Raw genomic sequence first — 17,916 nt, 5'->3', positions numbered from 1 at the left:
AAAGCAACTCATTGACAGCCAGCAGCTTCTTTCATTTGTCCAGCCAGTTTGGGAGGGTGGAGATCGGGGAAACGTGGCCAGGAACCCAGCTTAGTCAGCTTCCCTCCAGTGGTGCCCCAGCCTCGCTTGGCCCAAGGTTGGCGAGACGGGGAGAGAGGTGGGCAAAGCAGAGCTTCAGACCCCCGGTCACAGCACCGGCTGCCCGGGCAGGAGACGTCCGATGAGTGAATGGGGATCTTGGTGTCGGGAGGTGCATCCCCGCACCATGGCCTTGGACAAGTCCCACTCATTCTCAGATGGGGATCCTGAATCTGAAAGCCTGGGGTCCAGGTTTCCTACATTTCCTAGTAATTTTCAAGGGCAGCCTCGTAAGTCATCTTCTGCAGGGAACTACTCATCTCGAAGGCTTGTCCTTTAAAGATGCAAAGGGGAGACTTCCCTGGTGGTCCAGTGGTTAAGACTTCACCTTCTAATGCAGAGGATGTGGGTTCGATCCCTGGTCGGGGAGCCAGGAACCCACATGCCTTGGGGCCAAAACACCAAAACATAAAACAGAAACAATACTGAAACAAATTTGATAAAGACTTTTAAAATGGTCTACATCAAAAAAGGAAATCTGAAAAACAAAATTTTCTTACAAGATGTGAAGGGGAGGATGCAGTCAAGTGCATGGCGTCCCCTTGAGCCGGGTTAGGATCCCAGCCCTCCACTCACGAGCTGAGCACCTTGCAAGTTGTCCCATGGTGTCTGGTCTTCTCCTGGGAGAACAGACATGCCTCGTGGAGCTGCCGGGTGGTGACAGCAGAGGCGTTAAGAGAGAGCCTGAAAACCAGTCCATCACTCGTGAGCTGTGTGACTTGGGGTGGTCACTTAACCTCTCTGTGCTTGGTTTCCTCCCCTGTAACAACAGCGCCTGTCTCATGGGGCTGTTGGCGACTAAACCAGAGAAGATGTGTCTTTGCAGTCGGGATGGTGCTGGGCTGGCTTCCAGAAACAGAGCCCTCAGGAGCTGCTACCTAAACACAGGGCTTTCCCTGTCCCACCCAACAGGAAGGCGGGGCCCGACCCAGCTCTTTTCTCCTGCCTCAGTCCTCAGCCGGCTTGGCTTCCACAATCCACATGGGAAAGGGAGCCGTGCCCTGGGGAGGCCTGGTTTGGGAAGGAAAGCTCCTCCCAGCAGATACCTGCTCCCATCTCACTGGCCAAGACCTGGTCACGCGGCTGCTCCTGGAAGATGGCTGGGGAGGTGGGTTCTTGGCACCCCAGTCCCCATGGAGGGAAAGGAGACAGTGCTTAGAAATAGGTGTTGAGTGGCTGGCAGAGGGTGCTGGTCGGAAGGAAGGCCACCTTGGCACAGGGCAGAGCGGGCTCTGCTCCCAGGTGTGCTGGGCAGTGCAGGGCAGTGGTTAGGGCAACCAGCTGCCGGACTGGGCCACCCGGGCTGGGGTCCCAGCTGCTGCCCCGCCTCGCCGACACAGCGCAGGGCGCCGCTGCTGAGGGCGTAGGGCTACTGGAGCGTTGCAAGGAGCTCACGTGTTTTGCACTTAGAACGGTGCGTGGCCACTGGGTGTCACCTGTGATGGTGATGGCGGGCGATGGGCGTCCACAGATCAGGACGGTGATGGCAGCAGTGATGCACCTGGGGTCCTCTCCCCCTGGCCCCAGTCCTCGTCCTCGAGCCCTGCTCTGGGAGGCTGGCCTCTCCCTCCCTTTGGGTCCTCCTGCCTCCTGAGCATTTACCAAGCATCCCGGCTGCGCCACGGCCACGGCCCTTGGCCGCGGGCACCCTCGGCTACCTGGCGCACGGGCTTATCTTGCCGAGGCTGAACGGATGAAGCTGGTGCTGGTGGGCCTCGGCTGGTGGGTGCCCGAGCCCCACTGCCTCTAGGCTCTGAGAGGGCTTCACAGCTGCGCCCGGTGTGGGGCCGGAAGACCACTTCCTGAAGTTATAGCTACACGAGCAGCCTTCGCTCAGCGATGCGACTACTGTTAATTCTGCAGGTGTTTTCTGTCCTCTTACAACACAGCGGTCAACTGGCCGGGATGACTAAGGGAAAAAACCAAGCGTGCCTGGAGTGCCCAGTTCTCTGAAGTGCTTTCCGTGTATCCTGGGAAGGAAAATCTGCTGCATCCCCGCACCTTCCTTTGCCTTTGGTTTCTGGAGCCCGTAGGTTTGGCTCTCATGTGGTGCCGGTGTGTTTTGGGACCCTACAGGGCTGGGAACGGCTGGCACTCCCCGTGCCCACACCCCCATGCCCACTCTAAGGGAATTCAAGACACACGGTTATTTTTGAAAACTTACGGCAGCCCCTGCCGCCGGGGCCTTACCCAACTGTGTGAGCACAGGGCCGGGTCTCCCGATGACACACGGCACACGTGTGCACACGCGCTGGGGGGCACAGAGCGATACTCCAGGGAGCTGGGAATAAATAGAACCAATGACTCAGTTGCATGTTGGTGCCACAGCCCACCGTAGAGGCGGCTTCTACTACTGAAACCAAGATGCTTCGGGGGGAGGAGAGTGAGGTCCCAGGGCAGGTGGGGCTGCAGGCCCCTAGGGGAAGGGCCGTCGTTTGTACAGAGCCTGGTTCCATTCTCTGAAGGAGGAATCATTGTGTAGCGGCCACAGGCACAGGGCGAACCATTTATCCACCTTTGCACAGAGAAGAGGACGAGGGTCAGAGGAAACAGCAGTCCCCTGGGTCTCACCATGATTCTGCAGAGTCAGAAATTGAACTGAGCTCCTTTAAACAGGGAAATACACTTCCTAGAGAAGTACTTTTCTTTCACTTGGACAGTTTTTGACCTGAAAGCAAGATTCTGAGTTCTTTAACTAAGATGGGTTTAAACAGTTTTCTGAGCAAGCGTTGCCCTACTGTGCTATCCCTACAGGGATGGTCTCTTTGCGGTCGTGGTGGGCAGATAATGGCCGAAGATGTCTGTGTCCTGATCCCTGGAACAGGTGACTGTGTCCGGATACATGGCAAAGGGCAAGTAAGGTCACAGGTGGAATGAAGGTTGCTAGCCGACTGACTTCAAGATGAAGAGATGGGGCTTCCCTGGTGGCGCAGTGGTTGAAAGTCCGCCTGCCGATGCAGGGGACGCGGGTTCGTGCCCCGGTCCGGGAAGATCCCACATGCCGCGGAGCGGCTGGGCCCGTGAGCCATGGCCGCTGAGCCTGCGCGTCCGGAGCCTGTGCTCCCCAACGGGAGAGGCCACAGCAGTGAGAGGCCCGCGTACCGCAAAAAAAAAACAAAAACAAAAACAAACAAACAAAAAAACAAAAAAAAAAGATGAAGAGATGATCTGATCCTGGGTTATCCCTGAAGCCCCCTGTAATCCCAAGCGTCCTTAAAGTGGAAGAGGGAGGCACAGACTTCAGAATCAGAGTGGTGGGGGTTTGAGGACTCGACCCGCCGGTGCTGGCTTGGGAGGTGGAGGGAGGGGCCGCGAGCCAAGGACTGGGGGCGCCTCTAGAAGCCGGAAAAGGCAAGGGAACAGGTTCATCCTGGGAGCCTCCTGCAGCCACGAGCCCCGCCCTCACCTTGATCTTAGCCCAGAGAGACGCCCGCTGGATGCTGACCTACGGAGCTGTAGGGTAATGGACTTCTGTTGTTCTGGGCCAGTAGGTTTGGGGTCATTCGCGACAGCAGCCACGGGGAGCTAATCCTCTGTCCTTAAGGGGTATGGAGTGAAGTCTGGCTATCTCTGAAGAGCAGGGTTCCTGTTTTCCCTCCCCTCGCCCTCGAGCCCAATGTCCGGCGCCCAGAAGGTGCTGGATCAGTGATCCGCAGCTGATGTAGTGATTGCACGAAGGACCCAAGCTGCCATGGTGTGAGCATGAGAAGTGGCTTCAGATCAAAGTCGTGCCCCTCGGCCGGTGTTCCTCAGAGGTGAGGCCCTGATCTCCGTGCCCAGCGGTGGGATGGGCACCTGTCAGCACAGCGCCCTGACCCGCAGGGGTGGAGCTGGGCTGTGCAGGCTGCGAGCTCCGTGCCCCCTGCCCTCTGCCCCTGCCCTGCCCAGGCTCCAGCCAGCCCTTCACGCGGTTTGCCCCCTTTTCTGCGTCCTGGGGTCTGGCCCCGGGCGGGAGGTGATGGTGAGCTTGGAGACACCACCAGCCCCCCACACCCGCGTCCCGCCAGCCTGCCTGTGCCCACTGGGGCTTCTCCCCACGCTCCTGTCTGTGGTTCTCCGCTTTGCATGGAGCCCATCGGCATCTTTGGTTTTAAAAAAGAAGAGTTATTTCTGTCTCCATCCCCATCAGTGATTTCTTTCTTCCTTGTGGTCTGGAGCCTGCATTTGGCTCTCCAGCCGGGGCGCGGCCCGAACAGTGTCTGATTTAAAACCCGCTGGAGATCACAGGAGCCGGCATGGGAGGGAGGCGTGTGGATGAGAAGCTGGGGGTGGGAGTCGGGTGGCCCTGCGCCCTGTGTCCGGGCAGGAAGTGCCACCTCGCAGGCTGGCCCGGCCCGTCCAGCTCGGCCAGGCGCTGCCGTGATGAGGAGTGGGACCCCGCCTGCTCAGGGGTCCACCCTGCCCTTTCTGCCTCTTCAGGGTGAGGGGCCGAGAATAACAGCCCGAAGGGAGTGGAGTCCACGGGAGGGGCTAGAGCAGAGGGGAGCTGGTGGTGGGGTTGCGGAGCCCAGGGACCACTTTCCCTTCTCTCTCTGACTCTCTTTGTATCTCCATCTCTGTGTGTGTGTGTCTTTGTCTCTCTCTTTCTCTGTCTCTTTCTTTGTCTCTCTGTGTGTCTCTGTGTCTCTCTCTGTCTCTGTGTATCCTCTGTCTCTGTGGGTGTCTCTCTGTCTCTCTCTGCCTGTATCTCTGACACACTGTCTCCCCCTCTGTCTTTTTCTGTCTCTCTGTCTCTGTCTCTGCTTTTGGTGGGTTGGAGGCTCAGCTCCAGAGGAACCCCCAGGCAGGACTCTGAAGGAAGCCGAGGCCCCAGCTCTCTGCATTTCTGTGCTGCACGGCGGGTAACCTCAGCTACGCAGCTCTGGACCCCAGCCCCGAATCAGCTCAGAGGCCTGAGGGTCAGCAGTGCAGGTGGGCGCACCTGGATTCTGTGCTCAGGGTCTGATGGGCCCAGAGTCGGGTGTCACCTGGCTGGGCTTTAGCTGGAGGCCCTGAAGGAGAAGCCCGTCCCCCCAGCACGCTGAGCTGTTGGGGATGAACCAGGCAGTGCGACACAGGAGTGTTTTATCATCTTTACACGCTGTCTCCCGTCTGTGGCCGATTCAGGGTCTTTATCACAGAGAGGGGAGATGTCTGGACGCCCTGCGTCCCTAGTGCCCTCCGTCTGGTCGTGTGAACCCAAGGATGTTGGCCTGTGGCCAGGTCGGCAGCCCTCACTGAGGGCATGCTGCCTCCGGGGGTGTTTGGAACTGTGCAGGCCAGGTGTTGTCCCAGTCAGTACCAGCACGTAGGACCTGGACACAGGTGTCCAGGGCTGCCCTGGCCAGCAGCACCGCCGCTGTGGACGGGCCCCTAGCCAGGCTCTGGGGTGAGATCCAGAGGTGCCGCCACCATCCGCTTGGGTAACGAGACCTACCCAGAGCGACAGAGTAGCCGAAAGACCAGGGCTCTTGCGGTTCAAGAAACCTAAAACCCACGTGAGCTCGGTCAAAGGAAGAAAGGTCCTCCACCGCAGGGATGCAGCGGCCTTTCCTGGACCCCGAGAGTGGAACGTGGGGTCCAGCCTCCCCCGGTCCTGGAAGCAGGTCCTGGAAGTAGGATGCGGGGGGAGCTTGTTAGGAGCCAGGCCAGCTCAGCCATCTCTCTAGGGCCACACATGTGTCATCACCGCCCCGAGCCCCTTGCCTCAGTCTCCGTCCTTCGCTTCTCCCCCACCCCACAAAGTGTTCCCACAGTGACAGCCTCTCTGCATGAATGGAGGTGTCCTCTGTTCACACAGGGAGCAGAGACTGGCCACTTCTATTCCAGGTCCCCAGGAGGGGGTCTGATGGGCCGGGCCGGGCAGCTCTGACCAGGGCGTGAGGTTCTGTGTACAGATATGGTTGGGGTCCTGCTCTGTCCCGGGGGCAGAAGGATACATTCAGAGAGGGAAGACCAAGACGTCTTCCTGGAGGACAACTGTGGCCGACAGCCCACCTGGGAAGGGACTTAGACGCGTGACGGTGTTATAACTTCACCACAAGGCCGAGGTCAATACAGCTGCTAGCCCCATGTACAGATGAGAAAACTGAGATTCGGAGAGCTTGTTTCCTGCCCAGGCCCTGCAGCTGGTGAGGACTTAAGCTCACGTTTCCTTGTCTAGATGCAGGCTTCCTTCCTGCCTCTCCTGTCTGTGGCATCTCACGAGCAAGGGAACCGTCCCACGTGGGACCTGGGTGGGGATCGGGGCTGGCGTGCCCACGCAGCCTTAGCCCTGCTCTGGTGTTCTGGCCTCTCCCCACGCCCGTCTCTTGACCCGACAGCCCACCTCCTCCCCACGCCATCCTTTGAATTCTTTTTTGGCCTTTCAGAGTCTTAATAGATTTCTTGGAGAAGGTTCCTCTTCATAAACAGTCACGCTCGAGGCTCAGAGGCCATCAGTATCTCCCCGGATGCCCCATCCTGGCTTCCTTGCGAGCTAGACGGGATCCTCTTCCCAGCCGCTCTGCGTAAAGGGCTATTTTAAATGCTGACAGTCTGAAGCTTGTCATGCGATCTGTCACTCCCTTTCACGAGTCACAAGAGGTATATGGAATGGAATTTCCAGGGTGTTTTTTTTTCCCCCTTTCAATGTAGATTTTTCTAGGCCATATTCCAAGAAAAACTTTCAGGGCACATCAGCGTAATCACTGCGTGGTTCTCTCCTGGGAAATGGGGTTACGTCCCTAGTCGCATTGGTGGCGGAGGGGATGTCACGTTGAGAAGGCAGAGCGTACAAACATCTGGTTTGATAGTTGAGTAAATGAGAGCTCAGAGCGGCAGAGTGAGGTCCCACGCCATCACCACCAAGGTCAGGACTAGAAATCCAGTTTCTCAGTTTGTAGAAGGGCTACTTCCATTCCCTTGGCAGTCGAAACTAAACTCAGCCTCTGGGCCATATCCTTAATTCTTCACAGTCAGACCCAAGGAGGTGACAGTGCCCACGCTGGATAAGAACAAAGGGTCCAAGAGCGTGTGGGTTTTATCCCATTGTTCAGTTACTCCGCAGTATTGATCACCTACTGTGTGCCAGACTGTGTTGTAGGAGCCGGGGACCCAGCAGTGCAGTGAACTTTGAGCTGGGGAAGGAATGTCCCAGAGAGCGTCTAGCAAGTGCAAAGGCCCTGAGGTGCAAACGAGTTTGTCATGTTCAAGCAACAAAAAGGAGACTAATAGGGCGGGAGTGGAGTGACTGCGGTGGGGGCGGGGAGCAATGGGAGAGGAGGGTTCAAAGGCAGGGCTGCGTAGCGTCGGGCCTGTGTCATCGGAGGGCTCGAGGAGGGGACTCGAATTCCACTGGGAGGCTGTCGGAAAACGTTAAGCAGAGAAGTGGCATCACTCGATTACATGTTCTGAAGTTCATTCTGCATGGAGGTTCAGGAGATGATTCAGATCATTCAGCAGTAGTGGCTGCTGGCCTCCAAGCTGAGTGGGACTACAGACATTTCTGAGCACCTGCTGTATGAAGCACTGAGCCTGGAACCTGGCCCAGGAGGTGGGCCTGTCTGTGAACTACTAGGTTCTTGCCTTTGAGAAGTTTCTACGTGGCTTAGGAAACAAACGGGGGAATAGTTTCTTCTTGGTTGGCTGGTTTTTCCGTCTCCTCTGTCGTAACCAGAGGCTTCCTCTGAGACATATAGAGGCCTGTGCTCTGTGCCGTGCTCTCTCCACGTCCGATGGGATGCGTTCCTGTCGTCCGTTGTGTGGTTTTCCATTTTCTCCTAGAAGGTGTGAGATCCTCACAGACAAGGGGCCAGACTCAGCCTCTGCCTTGATGTTGTCTGGGCTTCCTTTCTGCTTTTGGTTGCCAGAAAGCCAGCTCTGCCACACTTGAGCAAAACATGGAATGTACTGGCTCGCACGACAGAGAAGGCCATGCGTGGTCTGCATCGGTCAGCTTAGGCCAGGGAAGGCTGCAGTAACAAACAGGCCCCTGATCTCAGTGGCCTAAAACCACCAAGGTTTATTTCCCACTCACACCACCTGCTTGTCATGTGTCCCAGGGGGCACACCTAGGGACCCTGACTGATAGAATAACCACTGTCTCAAACGTTTTGGTTGCCATGCCCACGGACAAAGAAACAGTAGGGGGGCGAGGGGAGGCAGGGCGGGGGGGGGGGGGCAGAATCTTGGATTGGGAATTAAATGTTCCATCCACCCAGGAAGTGAAGTAAACGAGTTCTTCCGAAAACGCATTGGCCGAAATGAATCGCAGGGATCCATCCAACCACATGTCCAGAGGGAGGAAAGACAGAAATATTGAATGAGTAGCCCTCATGACCACCACAAGCCAAGATCCAGGGATTCTCAGCATCGGGCCGCTTGTGTCCCTCTGTCCCCCAGCCTCCCGCTGTGTGCAGGCTGCATTCATTGGCTAGTTTTCCCCATGATGTGGTGTGATGGCCACTGGTTGCCCACACCCCACGTCCTCCCACCTCACGGCCCATGAGAAAGCCGAGATCTCCTTCCTCAGCATCCAGACCTCAGCACATCTCAGAAAAAGGCCAGCTGGCCCTCCGTGGGCCATGGGCAGGTTGCTGGTGGAGATGCCTCCTCCCAGGGCCCCAAGTGGATGCTGACCCAGGAGGCTGTGCTGTGCAGTATCCCTGCCACCTGCTGGCTCGGTGACCTCAGGCAACTCACTCAACCTCTCTGAGCCTCACCTTCCTCAGCTGTAAACCAGGGATAGTAACAGTATTGAGCTCTTGCCCATAAAGCACTTAGAGTACACGGGGCCCTGCATGGATGTTTCGAAACACGATAGCTGTTGGCTGCTGTCAGCCAGGCTGGGGAGGCACAGAGTTGGGGGTCTGCTCACTTTAATTTGCAGTGAGCATGCCTGCCCCTCCCCCGAGCTCCTCCCCTGTTGCCGCGCCCCACCCCGGTGCCAGCACCTCCCCAACTCCCTTCCTGGACCTCCCAGGTCACACCCCCGCAGCGGCTGCCCCCCCACCAATCCCCCTCCCTCTCAGCCTCCTAGGTGGGGGCCAGCCGGGGCGCCGCCAGAGCCCCGGCCGCCCCCGGCATCAGCAGGGCCAGGGCCTTGGGCCCCGCCGCGTGGATCTTCTCGTGCCGGTGCAGGTTGGAGCGCCGGCTGAAGCTGTTGCCGCACAGGGGGCAGCAGCAGGGCCGGACGCGGCGGTGGGCGCGCTGAGGTGCGAGCTGTGGCTGAAGCTCTCGCCGCAGTCGAGGCAGTGGTAGGGCTTCTCGCCGGTGTGCGTGCAGCCGTGGGCGATGCGGTTGGAACGCCGGCTGAAGCCCTTGCTGCACTCGGGGCACGGGTAGGGCTTGACCCTGGTGTGGGTGCGCTGGTGCGCTGTGTGACCTCGAGGGCCACCTTGGAAGGTAGAAGGTCCCAATTCTCTGTGCACAGCGATAACCAGGTAGTATAGCACTTTCCATTTGCCAAGCACCGTTCCAGCATTTTCCCTGTATTAATTCATTTACTCCTCCGTCACTTCCCTGTGAGTAGGAACTATTATTATCCCCACTTTACAAATGAAGAGCCTGGTGACTTGCAGCCAGTAAACGGCAGAGCTGGGCTCTGAATTCAAGCCAGTCTAGCCTGCGAGCCCACATCCCTCACCATGGCACTCTGCTACTTCTGCAGAACAGCTCCAAGAAATCCACTTAGCCCTGGCTGCTGTGGGAAGACCAAATAAGGTGAAGGACTTTCATTTACTAAAAAAAAGAGATCATTCAGCAGAGCTGCAGTGACGGTTAGGACGATGACGGTGGTGATGACAGAGATGACGGTGATGTGACGAGGACGATGCTGTGATGATGGTAGCAATGGCGATGATGATGGTGGCGGTGATGCTGTCCCTCAGGACCCCTTTCCTGTCCCTGGGGGCCGTATCTCAGAGCAGAAGTCTGACTGTGTCCAGAAGCCAGAGGACAGGGAAGGCCTGTGCAGTGAGAGAGTTTTTCACAAAACAGAGATAATATGATTCCAAAAGTTCCCCTTTCTCTTATAAAACAATTATGGTAGTGGAAGGGAATCCATTGTTTTTAAGGCCAGATTAATAACTTGTGAAATCCCATGTTTGTCTCCACCCTTCCCCCTTTCGTTTAACATTTTCTTGGTCCATGAAATCCCGAAGTCTGGGAACCACTGGCTAACTGACCTAGAAAGAGTCCCTTTCTGAAACATTTGTTTTCTCTGGCAAAGATGTGGACAGGTACACACACACACGCACGCACGCACGCACGCACGCGCACGCGCGCGCGTTGACTACGCTCTCTGCTCCTTCGATCTGGAACCTCTGACCTCAGCCGAGGGCCTGCACCAGCCAGCTCTCAGGGCCCAGCGGTTCCCTGGGCAACAAGCACAGAGCTGCCACGTGGGGCATAAACAACAGGCAATTAAGAGTAATAATAACAATTAACAGCCCATCCCCACGGTGATTCAGTGGCTTCAGGAGCTACTCTGCTTAACCCTACAAACAGGTTCCAATCCCACTTAACCCTCCCGGGCCCAGCCCTTATGTGGGCTCCACGCGATGTCACAGGGCTGGCCTGGCCAGAGGCACTGCCTGGCCCACGTGCTCCCCCCCTGCACAGTGATCTGACTGCTGGGGCCCTCAGCCCAGCCCGTGGAAAGTCAGCATCTGTTAGCTTTATCCTCACCCCACCCCCAGGATCCTGAGCCCCAGAGAACAGATCTGAGGCCCCACCCCATCCGAGCAGCCTTCTAATCCCTGCATTTGGGGCACAGGGCCTGACCTTCAGGTGGACTTGATAAATGGTAACTAGATTTGAACATGTACGCAATGCAAGATGCCAGGGAGGAGGGGAAGAGGGACACGGAACACCTGGGTACGTTGGGTCTGACTGCCAGACACAGGGGATGTGCATGCAGCTCGGCTGGACCAATGCCCTCGGGCCACTCTGCCAGGGTGCAGTGTATTTCTTCTTGCTGATTTGCAACGGACTGTTGAGATTGGCTCGGCAAGCTGTGACATTGGGTGTCTGCCAGGAGTGAAACACCTGAGGTGATACAGAGAGAAATAAGGCCAAATCCCCACCTTCGAGCCCCGTAGAGAGCACGGAGACTCGGGTCCTCTCCGAGGGTCCCTTGGTGCGGCCTGCTGGTTCTGAGCCTGGGCCCTGGAGCCCACCTGCCCGCGGGGGGCCCACCCTGCCCCCACTGTTTAGCAGGATGTGCCTTTGCATCGGCAGTGCTCGCAGGCGCCATCCGTAAAATGGGCCCAACCGTCGTACTTCCCTCGCCGGGCTGCTGTGACCAGCAAGTGGGAGTGGATTGGCCCAGATGGCCACGAATTGTGGCCCAGGGGAAGGACTCAGGAAATGTTAGTGAGGACGAAGATGTTATTGACCCAGGTTCTTGGACCCTTTAATCGATAGAAATTGATGTGGCCAGACGAGAAACTCAGACAGAGCTTTACTGGGACTCATGCTGTAGCATAGGAAGAGAGAACAAGAAACCCCAAGCGGGGGGGGGGGGGGGGGGGGGGGGGTGGGGTGCGAGCTGGCTCCTTAAATGGGGTGAGGGCGGGGCAGATCGGTGGGCGGAGCCGGGGGAGGGGCTTAGGTGGTCTGCAGGGATCATGCGTTGTACCCTGCTTTCCCTCCCTGTACCTCGGAAGTGGCAGTTGGGCTTTTGGGTCTTTTTGCATCTTGTTGTTTGTAATTTGCCCCAACTGTGCATGTGAGTGTTTATGTTTATTTATTTTTTTTAATTTTATTTATTTATTTATTTTATTTTTTTAAACATCCACCCCTCCCCTGGCCACAGTGACATTTTTTAAATTTAAATTTTATTTTTTTTGGCTGTGCAGCATGTGGGATCTTAGTTCCCCGACCAGGGATCGAACCCGCGCCCCTTGCACTGGGAGCGTGGATTTATTTTTAGTCCCTTAGAGGTTCTTTGTATCTGTTGCTTGAGGAGACGTTTGTCCAGGGGCAAACACTCCGGTGAGGGGTCCCGGGTCCCAGCCTGTCTCAAAGACAGTGATGACACAGCAGAGACACGCCAAGCAGAGGCGAGAGCCTCACTCCACAACGAGGACACCAAGGTCCTGCAGAGGGATTGGAAGGGTGGCGTGAAATGGAGCAAAAGCAGAGGGGCCACACTTGGCTGGACTTGGCAGGACCTGCAGAGTGACACACGCACCCCCTCCCTGGGGGCCGTGACAGACAAATGAGAGCGTATAGGAGCAGAACTTGGAACAGGGCCTGGTACCCAGTCGGCACTCAATTAGTGTCAGGGACCGAGATGGTGACGAAGATGTTGTCACCGTTCAGGGAATTGCAACTTTCGTATTGTTGGAGCCTCGGGTGGCGTGATGGGAAAGGGGCGGAGAGGCAGCGGGAGCCGAGTCACTGAGAACCCGGTTGCAGGTCCTTTAAGATATCACTCGCTGCTGTGACAAGCAGGTCCCTGGAGTGTAGCACAAGGCGATACAAGTTTGTTGCTTCTTTCAAGAGCTAATGCACGGAGACCCAGGCTTTTGCCAGGAATCCCTGATGATCCCATCATCCTGTCGAGCCTGGGAGTCCTAGCTTTGAGCTGGGAGACGCAGCAAGAGAGGTTAGGGAGAGCTCCCTGGCCTCCATAGAAGCCGAGCTTGGAAGGGACACACACACGCACGCACACACGCACACACACGCGTGCGTTCCATTGGTGGGAGCTGGTCACGTGGCCACACCTGGCTGCAAGGGGTGCTGGGAAATGTAGTCCTGGGGCTGGACATCTGCTCCTCCCAGCACCCCCAAGGCAACACCACACCATGTAGAAAGGGAGCGTGTGTTTTTGCTGCACAGGCTGCCTCTGGGCATGAAAGGAGCCAAGAGGTATCAGCGTGACCCTTCTCAGAGCCCTTGCATGTGTTCACTTTTCAGCCGAAAACGTACATTTGGGTTTGAGTAAAATCACGTTCACCTTGGAAGGTGGTGTCAAGGAGACTGACAGCAGAGAGGGTCACAGGGTTTAAATGAGAGTTTGAGCCATTTTTCCTGAAGCCAGTCACATAATTTCTCTGTATTGTTTCCAGGGTTTGGGAAAGAGAGTGCCCAGGAGATTTTATTTGGGGGAAAATACCTAAAGAGTAAATCAGAAGCTGCTGTATTTCTTGCATTTGTGGTTTTGTGCGTTTTTTTCCCTCCAGCTCTGAGCTATCGATTAAGTCTAATTACGTCATTCATATAATTTCCCGTGAAATTTAAGTCGAAATTTGCTGAGTAAGGGAAGTAAGCAGGGGACTTAATTAGGAACTTAATCATGTTTTTTTGTTTGTTTCTAGGAGAAAGCAACTATAATCAGGAAGAATAACAGTAAGCATTTCCTTTCTCCCAAAGCAGCCATCCGCAGGTTCTCGGAGTTGCTAGACGGCTCGGCAGCATCACCTGAGAGTACCACTGTCACGGGCTCTGTGTGCTGAGTGGCCGGAGCCTGCAGAGCCCCGTCTTCTTTGCAGAGAGCATCCTGCACCAGCCAGGGACCCTGGGACTTGCCTCCATGTGGGAATGGAGCGCATGACTCTCCGGTAGTCAGCCTTGAGGTTCATCTGCGTCCCCCAGAGTTTGCAAAGTTAGGCCACAGAGCAAGGCCGCGTCTTCCTCCCAGATCTTTCCGCAGGAGAGCGGGTCTCACGCTTCGTAGGTCAGATAAATGAGGGGCCCGGCCGGCCTCGCGTGGTTTCAACATTCGGGGACCGTGACTTTCTAAACGATGTCTCTCTTCCCTCTGCAGAAACTCGTGCAGACCGCAGCAAGAAACTCTTCCGGCACTACACGGTCGGCTCTTATGACAGCTTTGATGCTTCCAGGTAAGACGTGATTCTTTCTCTGCCAGGCCCCCTCCAGTCAAAGATGCTCGTAGGTGTCCTGAAGGCGCTGGACCACCTTGCATGGAGCACTTGGAACCCCTTGGCTTGCTTCCCCCTATGGGTCCCCGTCACCCACCGCCCAGACGTGGGCTGGGATGATGGAGACCGCTGTCTTCCAGAGGACCCGCCCGAGAGGTGGGCTCTGTGCCGCCTGCAGTTTGGGGTCGGGCTGGAGCGCACTTGTGGGATGGCCAAGGGAGAGAGCTGTCTTTCAAGGAGGGGGAAACCTGGTGTTGTTTGGGGGGAAAGCAGTACAAATGGTAAAGATGACAGTGCTTGGCGGCCACAGGAGCCTTGAGGCAGCACCAACGTATCAGCATCCCCCCCCGGGGGGTGGGGGGCGGAATATGAGAATACCTCTGGGTTTCCCCTCCTCCGGCCCCCTACTGCCACCAATCTGCTTTCGGTCGCTAAGGATTTGCCTGTTCTAGACTTTTCCTAGAAATGGAATCCTACGGTATGTAATCTTCCATGAATGGCTTCTTTACCTAGAAGAATATTCTCAAGGTTCATCCATGCTGTAGCGTGTATCAGTGCTTCGTCCCTTTTTTTCTCTAATTTTTTTACTGTGGTAAAATATAAATAACGTACAGTGTGCTGTCTTAACCATTCTGAGTGGACAGCTCAGTGGCATTAAGTACATTCACATTCTTGTGGAACCATCACACCATCCATTTCCAGAACCCTTTCCATCTTCCCAAACTGAAACTCCATCCCCATGAAACACTCACTCCCCTTCCCCTCCCCCAACCCCTGGCGCCCACCATCCTACTGTCTGTCTTCATGAATGTGTCTCCTCTAGGGACCTCGTACAAGTGGAATCATACAGTATGTGTCCTTCTGTGTCTGGCTTCTTTCACTGAGCATCATGTCCTCAAAGTTCATCCCTGTTGGAGCAGGTGTCACAGTGTCCTTCCTTTCTGAGGCTGAATAATACTCCTTTGTATGGATGGACCACATTTTGTGTCTCCATTCACCCGTGGATGGACGCTTGAGGTGCTCCTTCTGGCTGTTGTGGACATTTGTGTACAGGTATTTTTTGAACACCTGTTTCCAGTTCTTTGGGGTGTACACTTAGGAGTGGAATAGGAGTGGAACTGCTGGTCACCTGGTTTTCACGTTGACCCGTCCCAGCCACCTTTCTTGTATAAGCAAGATGCGCTATAACAGAAATGCCATTCCCAGCAGAGTAGCCGGTCCCCTCTTCCGGGGGGCTTTGCAGACTCTCCAGGTCTTGCTAAGATTGTCCACTTTTTTACCTTAAAAGCCCAGGTTGTGATCGTTGGCCTGGCCACCAGCGCAGCCCCGAGAGAGCGCTCAGAGGCTGATGGCTTCCAGGGAGTTACACCCGCCCCTGGCGTCTGCTCATGAGTCTATCTGGGTCAGATGAGTCGTTTTTGCCTTAGCTGGAGGCCGTCTGTGAAAGTGGACCCTGGGCCCACGGTCACGGTCAGCATGCTGTCACTCTTTGCTTCCGTTCTAGCAGGGAGGGCGCCTGAGTCTCCAAGAAGCCCAAGAGTTGTTGCCATGGTGACTTGGAGGGCTGTCCAGGCTGGGAGTGGGGCTTTGAGGGAAAGAGGGCCTCTGGGTGCTGGAAGGGTCCAGGCCGTGTCTTGCCCTCAGGCCGTGGCTTTTGCAAAGCCATGTCCCCACGAGATCCGTTGTCAGCAGAGGGCAGCCAGCAGGCCACCCTTGGTGTGTGTGTGTGTGAGGGCGGGTGCGCGCGCACACTCGGTGCTCGAGACGGGCAGGGCTGACTGAGCTGGGAAAAGAGAAGACCACAGGGCCAGGCTGTCTGGGCCACATGTCCTGTGGCTGCAACAGGCCAGAGGGCACCAGGGATGCTCACTGCAGGTCGGCCGACAGAGGACATGTGGAACCGTCATAGCTGTTAAGTGATAGGACAGAGCCGTCTCGGGAGATGATGAGCTCCCCGTCACTGGAGGAAGTCAAGCAGGGTGGGCATCGTCGTGGCGGAATGTCGTAGAAGTTTGGACTAAATGACCTCTGAGATCACAGCCAGGTCTGCATCCCTGTTTTGGCCCCAGATGAAGGCTTGCGTTCTACGTATATACTGACCACCTGCTCAGTGCCAGAGTCCAGGACCACAGAGGAGGGGGACAGCTGGACACACCTGGGTCGCATGGTAGCTTCTAAGCAGATGGTAAAAGCTCTGACCTTGACCACAGTTTAGGAGCCAGCCCTCCTTTCCCACAAGAAGGAATCAGGCCGTGGGCCTCACTTGACGAGGTGTTGCCGTGAAAGAAATCAGAGTAACGATCGCGCTATTTGTTGACCTCCTGCCACGGGCCAGCCACCTTGCACTGATCCCAGCACCGCCGACCACCCACCCTCCCAGCAACCTTGAAATTGGTGTCATTCTCCACTTGGCAGGAGGTCTCTGGAGAGGAGACAGGAGGACCTGAGTGTCTCAGACCCAAGTGTCTGAGGCCATCAGAGTACAGAGCCCGTGCCCTCAGCCCCCCTAACCCTCCACCAAGGTGAAGATGTTACTGCCCCAGGCTGGCCAAGGGATCAGCCTGGGATTGAGGAAAGCTAGTTCAGGACAGAACCATCACCCTGTGATGGGTGTTGGGAGGATGGACAATGGTGTTGCCTTGGTTATCGCAGGGCCTCCGAGCTTTTCCGTAAAGGGTGCAGGGGTCAGCCTGTGGGATCCTGCAGCCTCCCGGAACTGGCCTTATCCAGACTGTGAATTTGACAGAGGCCGTGGAGGGCGGGCAGTGAGGGAGCCTGGGGCCCCGACGCACCATTGTCACCCAGGCGGCTGGCGGGGGCGGCTCTGGAGCACGTGCCAGAGTGAGAGGCTGACCTCTGGTCCTCTGGGTGCACGGCAGGAAGCGTCCAAGGGAATTGCATGCCGCGGTGTGGGCTCAAACCAACCGGCCGCTTGTTAGCCTGCTTCCAAATTCGTGTTAGACGTGGCCTAATGAGGCGCCGAGGTCTGGGGGCCGCGCCAGTCCCCAGGCCAATCACCTGCAGTTGGTGGTTGGGTGATCGTCCGGGCGGGCGGTTCGTGGCTGAGGCTGCCCCAGTGCCGCCGCAAATGTGATGAAAGAATATGCCACGGGAAGTGAGGCTCAATGGAGACAGTTTCTGAATCAGTCAGGAGGTTTCTCCCCTTCCCATCCCCTCTTATTTCAAAAACTCAGAGATGCAGAGCTGAGAGCGGAATGGTGGGAACACACCCGGTCGTGGTTGAACGTGTCTAGTTGCTCCAGCTGATTCCCTCCTCAGATTCCCTGCCATCCACCCAGCCTGCACCTGACAAAAGGGTCTAGAAATGTGGACACGTGGTCAAGGTCAGAAGGCAGAGGACCTGGGGCCATTTCTACAAGGACCTTACACATATTTCAGTGTCATTTTTAGAAACACTTCTCAACACTAGGGGGTGGAGTCTCAGGTTCTCACTGCCCTTAAATCAGATCCCGAGCCTCATTAGCTTGGGGCCTCCAGGGGGAGGCAGGTTGGACCTCAGGGTCTCACCCTAGGATGATCAGACTCCATCCGTCCATCCGTCCATCCATCCATCCGTCCATCCATCCATCCGTCCATCCAACCAGGTACCCATCCATCCAACTAGCTGTCTACTCAGCCAACCAGCCAGCTAGCTGTCTTCACAGCCATCCATCCGTCCATCCATCCGTCCGTCCATCCGTCCGTCCATCCATCCATCCATCCGTCCGTCCATCCATCCATCCATCCATCCATCCATCCATCCATCCATCCACTCAGCCATCTACCCATCCATCCATCCACCTACCCATCTATCCACCTGCCCACTCATCCATCCATCCATTCAGCCATCCATCCATCTATCCATCCATCCATCCATCCATCTGTCCATCCATCCATCCATCCATCCATCCATCCATCCATCCATCCATCC

The 17,916-nt window shown here is 56.4% G+C and overlaps 1 protein-coding gene across 1 annotated transcript in view; it reads left to right on the top strand.

The window, feature by feature from the left end:
- The window catches only part of SHANK2 (SH3 and multiple ankyrin repeat domains 2), a 549,031-nt gene that overhangs the window by 337,365 nt on the left and 193,750 nt on the right, over positions 1 to 17,916 (top strand). The window contains exon 16 of the mRNA XM_029207203.1: positions 13,871 to 13,946. Coding sequence (XP_029063036.1) covers positions 13,871 to 13,946 — 76 coding nt within the window. The remainder of the gene's footprint in view (positions 1 to 13,870; positions 13,947 to 17,916) is intronic.

This window comes from Monodon monoceros, unplaced genomic scaffold (assembly GCF_005190385.1).
Source record: "Monodon monoceros isolate NGI ecotype Baffin Bay Population unplaced genomic scaffold, NGI_Narwhal_1 Super_Scaffold_7, whole genome shotgun sequence".
NCBI classification, from domain to species: Eukaryota; Metazoa; Chordata; class Mammalia; order Artiodactyla; family Monodontidae; genus Monodon; species Monodon monoceros.
The sequence above is the reverse complement of the archived record's forward strand: the minus strand, read 5'-3'. Positions and strand labels throughout refer to the sequence as shown.